Source organism: Microcaecilia unicolor, chromosome 3 (genome assembly GCF_901765095.1).
Source record: "Microcaecilia unicolor chromosome 3, aMicUni1.1, whole genome shotgun sequence".
In the NCBI taxonomy this organism is placed as follows: domain Eukaryota; kingdom Metazoa; phylum Chordata; class Amphibia; order Gymnophiona; family Siphonopidae; genus Microcaecilia; species Microcaecilia unicolor.
The window spans coordinates 393,704,384-393,720,540 of record NC_044033.1 but is presented as its reverse complement, the minus strand read 5'-3'; the positions used below and the strand labels follow the sequence as shown (position 1 = coordinate 393,720,540).

Here is a 16,157-nt window from a genome sequence, read left to right as displayed (position 1 = left end):
ACAGTTCTAAAGAAGCTGGCACTATAAGTAAGTAGGGTTACCATACGTCCAGATTTACCCGGACATATCCTCTTTTTGAGAACATGACCAGGCATCCGGGTGGGTTTTGCCAGCCTGCCTGTTTCTCCGGATTTGTGGACGAACGGGCAAGCTGGCAGGGGCGAGGTGGGCCTCAGGGGTGTCCTATCCTCCCCTTCCCTCCCCTACCTTAGTGTGGTACCCTGTTGGTCTAGCGACTTCTTTGGGGCAGGAAAGAGCCCCCTCTTTCCTGCTCGGCGTGGCTGTAGACTTCTCTTGCTCCCAGCGCCAATTCAAAATGGCTGCCGAGAGTTCAAGTGGCAGCTCATGAGATTTCCACAGAAGTCCAGGAACCAACAAGAGGGGGAGCAATTTTAGTTCTTGTCCTTAGTGGAATGCAGGGCATAGTTAAAAAGGTAATGGTGTTATGTCCACTAGAAAACAGTGATCATAATATGACCAAATTTGAACTAATATCTATAGCAGCATTTCATTTTTGAAAGGGCAACTTTGATAAAATAAGGAAAATGTTTAAAAAGAAGCTAAAAGCTGTAAAGGTTAGGACTTCAAATCAGGCATAGGCATTGTTTAAAAATACCATCTTGGAAGCCCTGACCAGATGTATTCCACGTATTAAAAAAGGTGGAAAGAAGAGCAACCGACAGCTAGCATGGTTAAAAGGTGAAGTGAAAGAAGCTATTAAAACCAAAAGATCATCCTTCAAAGAATGGAAAAGGACTCAAATTAAGAAAATAAGAAGCATAAACACTGGCAAGTTAGATGCAAAGCGCCGATAAAGAAGGCTAAAAGAGAATATGAAGAGAAACACTCACAGTAACAACTTTTTCAGGTACAGCAGAAGCAGAAAGCCTCTGAGGGAATCCATGGGACCGTTGGATAATGAAGGAGCAAAAGGGGCACTCAGGGAGGACAACATCATAACGGAGAGACTGAATGAATTCTTTGCTTAGATCTTTATGGAAAAATATGTAAGCAGAAGTGCTCTACTCTACTGTAAATTTCACCGCATCATTATATACCAAATCTTTGGAGAGTTGAAGGAATGCTGTGGCTCTCAATGCCGTATAGGTACAGACAAGATGGCTTTGGTCCCGACGGGGAATACCACTGGAATCTAGTCCTCGCTGCTAACGCAGAAATGAGTGAATGGATAGAGAATGGGCAGAGAATGGATGGGGATTGCACATTATATTATAGACACACAAGCCATAGGGATATCTGTCTGGCAGCGTTCCTATTAAACTGACTACACAGACGTCCTAGGAGTGCAGAGGGGAAGCCCATTGGTCAGCGAAATGGACTTCACATAAATAATATTATCAGCAAAGCACGTTAAAGACATTCTTTTTTAAACATTAGCCCAGTTGCAAAGTGCTTAGCCTCAACAGTGAAAGATACTGTTCTTATAAGATTATAATCAATATTTTTCTATAAGAGTGATGGATGAATTGTCCATGTTTTCTTGCTTTTGTAATATAGTTCTTATTTGACAGATCAGCCCCATTGTTCTAGCTGCCAGTTTTCCACCTGCATCCTTACAGCAGTAAAGTTGAGAAACTTGTATGGTGGTGGGGGGGGGGGGGGGGGGGGGGGATATGGCACTAAATCATATGCCCCTTCCTCTTTATTATTTTTTAATATATGACTGACTTAGGGACCCTTTTACTAAGCAGCGGTTAAGTCCACCATGGGCTTACTGAGCAGCAATCTGGAACTACTGCCAGCCTAATGTGGGCACTGGTGGTAGTTCCACCCGCAGCGCACACCATTTCTGGTGCTAGTGAAAATACTTTCCTATTTTTTTACCATAGCAGTTACCCGGCACTGCTCAGGTACCACCGGGTTACTGCGGGAGCCCTTACCGCAAATAGTACCATCTCAATAGATGGTGGTGAGTATTCCCCCCCCTCCGCAAGGCCTTGCGGTAAGTACAATCGTACTGCATGGCCATTTCTTTTTTCATCCTTTTTACCTGCTGTGGTAAAAAGGGCTTCAGTGCACCGCCACTAGCACAGGGCCCTTTTTTTACAAAAATAGTTTTGTAGCTTTGCAAGTAACTTCTTCTCCCCAGCTTCCCATTTTTGGTTCTAGTATAATTTGAAGACAAAGTACTAGGTGATGATCTTTGTTGCTTGCAGGCTTTTTTAGTTCTGGCAGTTGCTCTGTATGACAGTCATTGACTTTTGAGAAGACGTCAATGAACTATGAATTTTTTTGCATTGAATTCTTTACCTTTATGTCTCTCAGTGCTAACACATCTGTGTTCCTTTTGCTCTGGCTCACAATTAAAGGAATGCTTTAGAGTAATGATTTAGGAGCTTTTTTACTAAGCCGTGTGCACGCCAAATCAGCCCTACCGCTGGGGTAGCACGGGAGCACGGTGGTTGTTCCGAAGTTGGCGACTGCAGTTTCATATTTTCTACCACAGGGGTATTTCCAGCAGTAATCAGCAGCATGGCCACATTGCTGTGCACTGCTCGATTACCACATGAGTAGCATGTGAGCCCTTACCGCCAACAGGTGGCGGCAAGGGATCAGGCAGTAAATAGCTGCATGCTGATTTTAATATTAGCGCATGGCATTTGTTGCCCCATTTTAAAAAAAAGCCTTTTCCCTGCCACGGTAGAAAGTGGTTCACTTGCGCCAATTTCACACACCAAAACTAGTGCAGGCCACTTTTGACTCTAGTATAGTAAAAGGGCCCCTTAATTGTTTTCTGTTCCATGCACTCATAATCGGTACTTTAAAGGCTATTGTGTCACATTCAAAGTGGCTGATTCTGTCACCAAGTTTATCAATTGTGAGCCACCTAAAAACCTGGATAGTGCAGTTTATAAATTTTTCAAACAAACAAATACATTATACACACAACAAATACAAAAAAAGGTATGTGAATTCTTGTATACACATTTAGAGCCTTACCCCATTTTACTTCTATTAACATATTCTTTATGTTTATTAATATATTGATAAATTTTAAGCCAAGTAGTTTTTTGAATGTGCAGTATGGTTTTATTTGTCCTATTTGCTTTTTAGGTTATTGTTTATGATTTTGTATGTTCATATTTCTATAATATTTGTTTATATTTTTTTAAAAACCTTGTACTCCTTATGTAGGCATCTGCCAAAAGGCAGCCATTTTGGGTCCTTTGTTTAAATTTTTTATTTATGCAACTTTCAGAATTATTTTACAAGACACACTTCTTCTTGTAAAATAATTCTAAAAGTTGCATAAATAAAATATTTTATTTCGGATTGGTCTGCTCATGTTCCTTTTCAACACTTGAAAAGGAACATGAGCAGACCAATCCGAAATAAAATTTCACAGGGAGCATCCAAAATGTAATATAAGATAAAGATAATCTCTGCTTAAGGGCCCCTTTCACCAAGCTATGGCAAAAGGGGGCCGGTGCTGGCATTAGCACATGTTTTATACTCATGTCGAGGTCCCCTTTTACCGCAGCTGTTAAAAGGGAATGTCTCGCTTTCCTGCAGGAAATGGCCGGGTGGCAAGTAAAGCACTTGCCAGGTGGCCAGTTCGGGGGGGGGGGGGGGGGGGGAAGCCCTTACCAAAATCCATTGAGAAGTCAATTTTATGTGGCTTACATAAAATCGATAAGGCAGAGAGCAGATAGATGATTAGGACCTAGTAGAGGGTCAATATCTCCTTGGTATTAAGCACAACAGCCAATGGGTAAGTTGACAAAGTTAGGGTAGGAGAGGGGAGGTAGGCATGATCAGGTGTCCTACAGCACAGATTAAGTCACATCTATCAACAGGAATTTCTTATATAAGAATGTTTTCAGTTTTTTGGAAAAGCCTTCTTAGGAAGTGTCGTGTTGTATATCTTTTATCAATGTATTCCACCATTTGCCCACGTTATATGGAAAGCCAGAGATGTGGGCTGATTTGTAGACCACTCCTTTGCAGCTGGGGTAGTTTACAATTAGGTGGTCTCTCAACTTCTTCTTGAGGTTTGTTAACAGTAGCTCTACTAATGATACCATGTAGCTTGGTGCAGTACTGTAGACAACCTGGTATATTAAAGTACACATTTTGAAAACCACTCTCACTTTTATGGATAGCCATTGCAGGGATTGTAGCAGTGGTATAGCATGGTCGTATCTGGATATCTCGCAGATCAGGTACACAGAGGTATTTTATACTATTTGTAGTTTTTTGACGATGCATTCTCTGCATCCTGCTTAGACTGAATCACAGTAGTCTATCTGGGACACAACAAAACTAGGATGCGAAATATGTTTTTTAAGAAGTGGGTTCTTAGTCGTTTCAAATTCCAAGAAGATCTGAATACTTTTGATGTTAGGGCAGACACTTGCAGTTCTAATATTAAGTGCTGGTTGAGTAGTATTCCCAGCACTGTGATATTTCTGTCTAGAGGGTATTCTGTTCGATTGACAGAAAATTTGTTATCTACTATTGGTTTGAATGGACTGGTTATCATCATGAACTTCATCTTTTCTCTGTTAAGTTTTAGCTTAAAAGCCGTGGCCCAGGATTCCATCAGAACAAGTGCTCATTTGATGTCTCCTAGCACATCTTGGATTTGATTGACAAAGGGGATGCAGATGGTTATGTCGTCTGCACAGATGTATGTATTAAAATTGCTCTTTTCCAGTTTGTGACATAAAGGAGCCATCAGAATATTAAATAGAGATAGAGAGATCGGGGAGCCTTGAGGTACTCCACATTCTGGGAACCATTCTGATGATAGAAATCCTGACATCTTCACTTTGTAGGATCTACTGCTCAGGAATCCATCAAACCAGGATAGTATGTTTAGTAACCAACCATAGAGGGGCATAATCGAACGCAAACGCCTATCTCCATGGGCGTTTATCTCTGAGAACGGGTCCGTGAAGGGGCAGGCCGAACCATATTTTCGAAAAAATGGACTTTTTTGAGCTGGGCGTTTGTTTTTTTTAGCGATAATGGAAACTAAAAACGCCCAGCTCAAAAACGTCCTAATCCGAGCCATTTGGTCGTGGGAGGGGCCACGATTCATAGTACACTCGCCCCCCTGATATGCCAGGACACCAACTGGGCACCCTAGGTCAGTGCGGTGGACTTCAGAAAAAGCTCCCACATGCATAGCTCCCTTACCACGGGTGCTGAGCTCCAAACCCCCCTCCCCCAAAATCCACTACCCACAAATGTACAACACTACCATAGCTCTTAGGGATGAAGGGGCACCTACATGTGGGTACAGTGGGTTTTGGAGGCCTCCCATTTACCAGCACAAGTGTTACAGGTGGGGGGGGGGGGATGGGCCTGGGGCCACCTGGTTGAAGTGCACTGCGGTGCCCACTAAAAGTGCTCCAGGGACCTGCATACATGCAGGCCTCTAGGACTGGTTGCTGCTATATAACATTGGCACACCAGTTGACACCTGAAGACTAATCTCTCCGAAAACGTCCTTTATTGGAATAACCGCTTTTACTCACAGTTAACTGCAGATCAGAGGTTGTGCCCCACTGGCAACAAGTCTCCCTGGTACTGAGATTAGCAGTACGTCAGAGCTGGCAGAATGCTGTACAATGCCCTCTTCCAGCCACATTCAAGGTAAGAACTAAGTTCTCTAACGTGGCTAACACAGGAAAGGGAACTAAAACTGGCTTACAAAAATGGCCACTACCGCATGGACTACAACAGGAAACACAACAGGGCACACTCTGACCCAGTAAGCAGGGGGAAAGCACCATGGGAGAAGAGCCTACCAACTACCAACATCGTGAGACTGTAACACAAGCTAATGAAATCACGGAGCCCAATACCCTACATCCACCACAATGCAATGCTGATGTGACCCTGTACTGCACCCGAGAGCCACATCTGACCCAGGGAAAGGCTGTGACAGGATCGAACACATTCTGCTGTCATGGAGGTGGGTACGGCATTTGAGGCTGGCATACAGGCTGGAAAAAAAGTTTTTAAAGTGGGGGTTTTTTGGTGGGAGGGGGTTAGTGACCACTGGGGGAGTCCGGGGAGGTCATCCCCGATTCCCTCCAGTGGTCATCTGGGCAGTTGGGGCACTTTTTTGGGACTTGTTCGTGAGAAAAAAGGGTCCAAAAAAGTGACCCAAAATCGCGGTCAAAACGCCTTTTTTTTTCGATTATCAGCTAAAGACGCCCATCTCTCCTCAGCTGATAACTACGCCCCAGTCCCGCCTCCACTACGCCTGTGACACACCATCAACTTTATTCATTTCCGCGACGGAGTGCAGTTGGAAACGCCCAAAATCGGCTTTCGATTATACCGATTTGGGCGCCTTTGCGAGAAAAACGCCCATCTCCCGATTTGGGTCGAAATATGGGCGTCTTTAACTTTCGATTATGAGGCGGATAGTCAACCAAGTCAAATGCCGAGGGCATGTCGGGCATGTCGAACTGGAGGATCATGACCCTCCTGCCCATACTAACCTCTTTTCTCAGTTCTGTCACCAAAGGTGTTAGAACTGTTTCTGTTCTGTAGCTAGGGCGGAAGCCTGATTGAGAGCTGTGCAATATTAAAAAATGCATCATATATTGCAGAAGTTGTTTTGCAGCTATGCCTTCCATCGCCTTGGTAAGTAGGGGGATGGAGGCCATGGGTCTGTAGTTGGATATTACAACCCACATAATCTTCCTATCTTTAGGAATGGGGGTTAGGATAACGCCTCCATTTTCTTTTGGGAATTGACCCATTCGAAACATAAAGGTGATGTATTTGGTTAGGCTATATGTGAATGTATCAGGGGCGTTCTTCAGTAGGAAGTTCTGACAGGCATCTAGTATACATTGGGATTTGGCGTATCTAGTTACAAACCCCCAGATTCTATACAGCGTGTCTAGAGATCCATGCCAAAATCCAGGCATATTCTATAACAGTGTGCTTAACGTAATTGGCTTAACAGGCTAATCAGCATTGATAATAGCACTTAACAAACAATAAGCACTAATTGGTAATAATTAGAATTTACGTGTACAACTCGCTAAGCGTAATCTGTAATGAACTGCACCTAAATTCTAATCTGTGCAGTTCAAAAGGGGCATAGCTATGGGTGGAGAAATGGGCTTTTTGTGGGTGTTCCAAAATTTACATGTGTAGTTATAGAATATGGCCCAGTGCGTGCAAATCTACGCACACAGATTTACGTCACATTTTCATCAGTCTAAATGGAGGTGCGTAGTTTCAGGTGCTGGGATATCAACTAAGCATATTCTATATACCACACCTACATCTAGGTGCTACTTATGGAATACGCTTAGGAGGAAATGTTTCCACGCAGATTTTTTAGGTGCCTTATATAGAATCTGGGCCAAAGTGTCTGACAAAGTCGTTAGAGGATGGTGTTAAGGATGATTGTGATCTGTCTGCTAGCAGGGGGTCTTCGGCGTGTCTTGTTGCATCTACAGAAAGAAAGTACTACTACTACTACTACTATTTAGCATTTCTATAGCGCTACAAGGCGTACGCAGCGCTGCACAAACATAGAAGAAAGACAGTCCCTGCTCAAAGAGCTTACAATCTAATAGACAAAAAAATAAAGTAAGCAAATCAAATCAATTAATGTGTACAGGAAGAAGGAGAGGAGGGTAGGTGGAGGCGAGTGGTTACAAGTGGTTACGAGTCAAAAGCAATGTCAAAGAGGTGGGCTTTCAGGGAGGAAGTGACGTCACCACCTGAAATGGCTGCCTGAGCCACGAGCTCTGATCAGCCCCAAGCAATCAGGAAACCCACTGCATACAGATTTAACAAGTGCGACTGAAAAACGCATGAAAACAGCGTTTAAAGCTAGGGGTAAGCGATATATGATGACTTCAAAAGCCCCAGCAGTCGATTTACAAACTTTTGCATATACGGGCCCAGCCGCGAGCTCGACTACACCAGCCCCCGAACATCGCCAACCCAAATCCCGAGGGGGAAGTCCCTCGCCGCTCTCCCCGTCGTTGTTCGCTACGGGGGAGGGACGGGTCCCGGAGGACGCAAATATGCAAGAAATCCGGGGTTGGTTACAAGAGATAAAAACGGAGATAATTACAGCAGTACGGGCGGACATCGCTGCGATGGGGGCGGAGCTACACGGAGAAATAGGCGCGCTGGGCCTACGAGTAGCCGAGATAGAAGACCGTTTGGATGAGCAAACGGAATTAATTCAGACACTCGATTCCCAACAACATGAGGCCCGGCACGAAACCCAACAAGTCTGGGATAAAATAGAAGACCTTGAGAATCGGAGCCGCCGATGCAACGTGTGATTTCGTGGTCTCCCAGACACACCACACTATACGGATTGTGAACAGATGGTTCAGAAAATCGCGAGTGCGCTGGTCCAGAACATTCAAGTTACAAGAGACCCTGATACAATCCAGCTGGTGCGTGCCCACAGAGCCCTAGGAACTATAACATCAAACCGCCCAAAGGATATTATCGCATGTTTCAGCGATTTTAAATTAAAAGAACAGATCATGCAGGCATCGCGCTCCATGCCAGGATTTGAATGGGATTCGTATCATATTGAATGCTACCAAGACCTGGCTGCGGCTACCTTGAAAAGAAGGGCAGAGCTCCGGCCTTTCACGAGATTTTTGGCAGACAAGGGGATTAAATATCGATGGGGCCACCCCTTTGTGTTGCGGTTCTACAAGGAGGGGAAGCAGTGCCAAATACGAGATATTGCAGAGGCAGCGCACATCTTTCCGGAAGCAGGCCCCAGCGGAGACATTAATACTCCCAGGAAATGTGTATCATCAATTGGAGACAGACCAAGATGGCAGCGGGTCACAGCGGGAAAAGGCCGGCTACAGCGGCAGCACTCTGACACTCAATTAAGAAGGCCTGAAGATAAAGCAAAGAAATGACTAGAGGAACAGACACAATAATGTTTGATCCCAGCCATAAGTTGCAAGAGAATGACTGTAAGATTGAATCTTGTACTGTGATAACCATTTGCTATATATATATTTCTATGCGAAATAAGCGCCTTTCAGTTGCGCATCTAGCATTAATTTGCTCTAAGCAGTGGGGCTCAAATTGTTAATAGATAATAAGTTGGGGGGTGGGTCACTTCCCTCTATGACATCCTTATGTTTTTGTTACAGGGATGTCTTAAAAGGGGATGGGAGGGCAAGGGAGTTTTTAGTTGGGGGGAGATTAGCTCAGATTCGATATTACTTGAAGGTTAGGGAGCAGGACTCTCAAGAGGGGATAGATCAGAGGATTGGGAAAGGAAGAGGGATAGAAGAGATTGTCACACAATTGAGATGAGTATTGTAAATTGCATGGCCCTTAATGTAAAGGGACTTAATTCCCCAGGAAAGAGGCACCTCATGTTTCAGGAGATAAAACGTCTCCATGCAGATATAACATTTATCCAAGAGACCCATTTACTACAGAAGGCAGAGCGTTTGTGTAGTACTATGAAATCGCAGCAAGTATTTTTTGCATCATGTCTCACAGAAAGAAAAAAGAATGGAGTCCTGATAGTATTATCTCATAAATATCCCTGGCAGGTGCAACGAGTAGTAAGGGACAAAGGGGGTAGATATCTATTGCTGATTATAAAAGTAGAAGGGGAGTGGCTGACACTCTTAAATATATACGCTCCCAATGATCAGCAAGGTGCCTTCTATTCGGACCTATCAGTGCTCCTCTCTAAGCATGTTGAAGGGACCCTTTTAATGGGGGGTGATTATAATCTCACGCTACAACCAACACTAGATAATTCTACACAAGGGGTACGCTACTCGCAAGCAGATCGATCCCAATTGTATAAATTTATGAGGCAATGGCAACTATTAGACATTTGGCGACACAGAAACCCCCAAACCAGAAGTTATACATTTTATTCAGCTGTACACAATTCTCATTCCCGCATAGACTTTTGGATGGGGCACCCGACATTAATGACAAATGCTGTTGATATTCAGATATATCCGAGGACGTGGTCAGACCATGCTCCAGTTGTACTTGAGCTGAAATTGAAGGTAATGAGTCCTGAGACACCACAGTGGCGCTTTAGTGATAAATTATTAGCAGACCCAGTCATAGCTGCCAGGATAGAAGCGGATATTAAAGAGTACATTGATATCAATGATAATAATGAAGTATCGGCTGGGATCCTCTGGGAAGGGTGTAAGGCCGTGCTCCGGGGAAAAGTTATATCCTTAAAGATCCACCTAGAACGACAGGTAAGAGCAAGGACCCAACAAATACACGCGGAGTTGAGGGACCTCACCGATCAATCCACTGGGCGACCGGGGGCGGGAGATGTAAATCACCGTATGCATGCACTGCGGACGGAGCTTAGGGAAATTCAAATGGCAGAGATAGCAGAGCACCTTCAACGGGTGAGACAAGCTCATTTCGAATTTGGGAATAAAGCTTCACGATTACTAGCATTTAAGTTGAAAAAACACTATACCCATACACAAGTACCCTCCATCTTCAATAGGGAGGGGAAACTGTGCATAGCACGAGAGGATATCAAGACAGCCTTCTTAGACTTTTACACGGCCTTATATAGAACGGAGGGGACTTTAGATGCGCAGGAAGCCCAGAATTATCTTACACAAGCGGCGCTCCCCACACTAACAGCACTAGAGGCGGAGGCGCTCTCTGCCCCTGTCACATCTGATGAGGTGGCATGGGCCATAAGTGACATGCCTAATGGTAAAGCCCCGGGCCCAGATGGATTCACAAACAAATTTTATAAACGATTTAGCAAGCTTTTAATCTCTTTACTGGTTCGAGCATTCAATGAGCTTGACACCCAAGAGGAGTTATTTTATACTTGGCGATTAGCAAATGTAGTAGTTTTGCCTAAACCAGGAAAGAATCCACAGTATTGTAATTCTTACCGTCCGATCTCCTTGTTGGGATCGGATTATAAGCTTTTTACTAAGATACTGGCTAAAAGACTGCAAAGGCTCATGCCGAAGCTGGTACAAGAAGACCAGGCGGGATTCATCATGGGAAGGCAAGCAATAGATAATATTCGCAGGGCACTCCACTTGATTTATGAGGCAACCAACACCCGACAACCAATGTTGCTTCTTTCTTTAGACGCCGAAAAGGCATTTGATCGGGTCAATTGGGCCTTTATGTTTGCAGTACTAGAACAAATGGGATTTACAAGTCGATTTATAATATGGCTTCAGTTATTGTATACCCGGCCATTGGCAGTATTGAGAATCAATGGATCCAACTCTGACCCGATAACATTAGAACGTGGGACCCGCCAGGGCTGTGCCTTGTCTCCACTGCTGTTCGCTTTAACAATGGAGCCCTTGGCCCAATGTATACGTCAACACCCGCACATACACGGTCTTAAGGTGGGGCATCTAGCACACAAAGTCATGCTATTCACTGATGATATTCTATTAACAGTGACTAACCCAGGCGAGTCCTTGCCATATATATTACAGGAACTGAATCAATTTGGCAATATGTCTGGGTTCTGGGTAAATATTGATAAGTCTGAGGCCTTGGGATTGGGGCTAGCGACAGAGGAGGAAGCCTCACTGCGGCAGCAATTTCAGATCAAATGGGTCCAGCGGTCCCTCCGATATCTAGGTATTCAATTAACACCCAAAATGTCGGACCTCCATCAAGTTAACTTTCCCCAGAAGCTTAAAGAATTTTTTCGAGATCTTGACAGATGGGAGGGGTTAGAATTATCTTGGTTGGGACGGGTGGCAGCCATAAAAATGATGATTTTGCCCAAGCTTTTGTACCTGTTCCTTGCACTACCATTACCAGTACCGAAGGGATATTTTCGACAACTTAACAGAAAGGTTTTCGCATATATATGGCAGCATAAGCCGCCACGTGTGCGTGCAGCTGTTATGTACCAATCAAAAAAAAGAGGAGGAATTGGGGTCCCAAATTTTGCTTTATATCATCAAGCAGCACAGCTGCGAGTACTAGCGGAGTGGAGCACTGGTAGTATTAAGTCATGGGTCCAAATAGAACAATACTGGATGGGACTAACAAACTTACGCTCTATATTATGGCTACCAAAGAGCCAACTTCAGTCTTACATTAGGAAAGCCCCACTAGCAGTACAATACCCCTTGCAGACATGGTGGGCGGTCAGGCAAAGGACTCTCCCCAACAGACTACACTTTCAACAGATGACAATAAAAACTGCCCCGGGAAGCCCGCTGGGTATAGACAACCCGCTTTATGGCCAATGGGAAAGGAGGGGTCTTATCACACTAAGTCAATTGTGGGAAGATGATCAAGTAATACCATTTGAGGAGTTACAGGAGGACTATGGATTACCATCCTCCCATCTGTTTCATTATCAGTGTTTTAGAGATTACATAAATAGGAAGGCAAAGACAGAACTGGTTTTGGAGGAGGTAGATATAGAAAAAGCACTGAGGGCGGGCAGTCATAGGGGGTGTGTATCTCGTCTATATGGGGCTCTGCTTGCTGATCAGGGCCCAATACAACATTACATACAACGATGGGAGCGGGATTTACAAATAACCCTAGATAATACTCAATGGGACAAAGCTTTAGAACAAATGTTACACGCCTCTGTCTCCAGTTCCCTCACTGAAAACAGCTATAAAATACTATATCAATGGTATTATACCCCAAAGAGATTGGTAAAAATGTATGGGAAGGGGTCTGATCAATGTTGGAGAGGGTGTGCAATGGTGGGGGATATGCCCCATATTTGGTGGTTCTGTCATAAGATTCAACCATATTGGGCGGAACTGATTGATACGTTCACCCAAGTGACCGGGGTGCGATATCCAGCTAAACCTGAGATATGCTTACTACATATTCGCCCGCCTGGAGTCCGACTTTCCGACCATCGACTTACGTCCATATGGTTTATAGCTTGGAAAATAGCATTGGCGGCAGCGTGGAAAAGTATAATGACACCACCGGTGATTCGAGTGATACATAAGATGGACTATCTTTACCAAATGTCAAAATTGACAGCCTTGAAATCGGGACAAATAACAAAATTTAATCTGCTATGGGAACGATATCGAACATGGAGAGGGCACAATGGGATAGATCTTGATGCACCCCACTTGATTGTTCCTAGACTCTGAAAGTGGAATGATCGATCTTAGTAATACTAACCTTCATTAATGAGTAAGAGGTTTATGTTAGGGTAGAGGGGTAGGGATGAAGGAGGGAATATGTTATTTCTTCTGTTATTTGTTATGTAAGTTTTACATATATGCTATGTGATTGAGGCATGACTATTGTTATATATTGTTATTCAAAAACTTTAATAAACATAATTAAAAAAAAAAAAAAAAAGAGGTGGGCTTTCAGTCTAGATTTAAAGGTGGCCAAGGATGGGGCAAGACGTAGGGGCTCAGGAAGTTTATTCCAGGCGTAGGGTGCAGCGAGACAGAAGGCGCGAAGTCTGGAGTTGGCAGTAGTGGAGAAGGGAACAGATAAGAAGGATTTATCCATGGAGCGGAGTGCACGGGAAGGGGTGTAGGGAAGGACGAGTGTGGAGAGATACTGGGGAGCAGCAGAGTGAGTACATTTATAGGTTAGTAGAAGAAGTTTGAACAGGATGCGAAAACGGATAGGGAGCCAGTGAAGGGTCTTGAGGAGGGGGGTAGTATGAGTAAAGTATATCAAATCCCATCTCCTTTCCCTTTATTCCCTTACATTGAAAACTGAGGTCCTTTCTTCCTTATATATATATCTATTTTTTTTAAATTCCTTGCAATGTTGATTGGAAAGGACTCTTGATTTTGTAACCTTGCTTTTAGAGTAGATTGCTCCTGCTCCAACTGGACATCACAGACCCAAACCTCTAAAGGCCATGAAGGGGAATTTATGGGTGAGGAAAGTGGTGTCTGATTGGGGGGGGGGGGGGGGGGGGGCTTCAAAGATGATTAATTTGTTGTTGGGTAGTCAGATGGTGGGGGAGGAGAGGTTTGCACTTGTAGGGCATCAGATACTGTGGGGTGTAAAGGATATGTTCAGGAGGGAAATCACCGTATCCTGGCAGGGTAAATATGGAGAGCACCAGCACATGTAAATAGCCCCCTTTGTAAAATGGCTTTTATATATTAATGCCAATGTGCCCATATTAAAGCTATGTTTTTACAATAAGGGTCTCTATTTCCTTTTTGTATAATTTTCCAATTGTAAGGTCAGGGCTTTTACATCGATCTTAGACTCAGGAATTCTTGGCTCTACTCCTCCTTCTATTCCCTTTGCTTGGTGGACAATCCTTAAAGATCCTTTTCCTTTTGTGGGATAATTTTTTGTTTTTTGATGCGGATTTCATTATCTACATATTCAAGTAATTAATTTTGTTTCTTGAATGTACTGTAAAATGTGGTAAATAATAATAAAAAACAAGTAACAAACATTAAAACCAAAAAAATGAGAGCAGATACTAGAAAATATTTTAAAATAATTTTAAGGAACTATAATGGAGGAAATTATTTACTGAATACACTGTACTTGATTATCCAAGAGATACTGAATTGTTTTTGATAACATGGAAGTGTCTCATTTCAACTGGCAGCCTTTTTTTCCAATAGCAGTTGAATCATGTGATAATTCTACATTAATGTAACATATATTATTGCTAAGGACAATAGTAATATTTTTTAAACTTATGCTCATTTAATATTTTTGAAACGTATGCTCATTAATCAACAAAGAATCCTTTCAAAAGAAATATGAAAAGATAGTAAAGGAAACTTTAGAGAATAGGCTACAGTACATGACAGTACGTATGCCTGGAAGATGTTAAGAAATGTGTTTTAATTTTGCAAACAAGAGAAGAACATTTAGGGAAATTTATAATAATTGCACACAGTAGGAGTTTTCCATTGTCTGTGCTCTCTCTGTGGGAATTTTCCCACCACAGACAGCTGTAAAAGGGCGAAAGGGAGGGGTGTTCATTAGTTTTCATACCCTCATTTTTCTCTCTTTCTCTGTCAATAAATGTCTGCAATCATATTCTTCAGCTCCTGTGTGATTTCAAGGTTCATCTCCTCCATGTAGCTCAAACACTAATTATCCCAACTGTAATTAGTAAGATAATTAAATACTGGCCCAGTCATCACTCTACCTTGTGTAGGGTCATGATTCTCCCAGAAGACCTTGAGCAGTTTCTCAAAGCTGATGTTTTCCGGCTGATAGATTACTCGTACGACTTCTGCATGCCCAGTTTTCCCTTAAAGGGTACAATAAAAATAAAATTGTCATTAATATTAAAATATTAACATAAGGTTTTAAACAGCAAGCAAAATGTAATGCAAACTATCTAGCTTTGGCAAACAAATCAAACAAAATTTTTGTTTTTTATGTACAGACTTATTTTTTGGTAAATTCCAATCACTCTATTTAGATTCTGTTGGACGATTACTGTAACCATAGCAATTCTGCAGTGGGTTATCTCACAGCATAATTTCTATCTATGTTAGCTTAATGTGCTACACGCTTCCATAATATTTAAACCATAAAACAACTGGTACTGCAAACATTTTTTTCTTATCAGAATAAGATATATATGTAAGTTAAGCACCATGAATGACAGCATAACATGCTATGCCTCTTTAATGCTGCCCAAACTTAAATCGGGCCTTTCATATTGTGATTGGACCTCACATCAGTTTGGTATGTGTTTGCAGGTTGTGACCACCATCTGACAAAACAAAGTTTAGTTTACTGTTTAGTTTATTGATTATTTGATACACAGCCTTTCTCAAACAATTTTAACATAGCAATTTACAATGCATAATTATAAAAGAAAACACAGTTCAAATAAGTTCACACAATCAATATACAAAACAATAAATCAAATAATTATTATATAAAAAAATTGGTGAATTTACCATCCAAATAAGTCTGTGGTGTTTATTTTCAAAGCACATGTGTCACATTTTCAAGGCAGAAACTAGGTTCGTGAGCCCTTGGGCCACTGCCATGGAGCAGCAGTGGCAGGCAAAACCACCCTACACCAGAGACAAGGCAGAACTCTGACAGAAACAGCTAGACTTCACCTGCGCTTGACTGCCCTTCCCCAGGAGTTGAGCCCCTGGGTGCAGGCGGTCGGCAGGACTTACCGGAAAGGGCAGGCACTGGATACCAACTATGCTGAACAGGGACTG

The 16,157-nt window shown here is 42.9% G+C and overlaps 1 protein-coding gene across 2 annotated transcripts in view; it reads right to left on the bottom strand.

Moving 5' to 3' along the window:
• Nucleotides 1-16,157, bottom strand: part of MSRA (methionine sulfoxide reductase A) — a 701,247-nt gene that overhangs the window by 263,440 nt on the left and 421,650 nt on the right. For both annotated transcript variants that reach the window (XM_030198712.1, XM_030198711.1), the window contains exon 4: nucleotides 15,116-15,220. In XM_030198712.1, coding sequence (XP_030054572.1) covers nucleotides 15,116-15,220 — 105 coding nt within the window. The remainder of the gene's footprint in view (nucleotides 1-15,115; nucleotides 15,221-16,157) is intronic.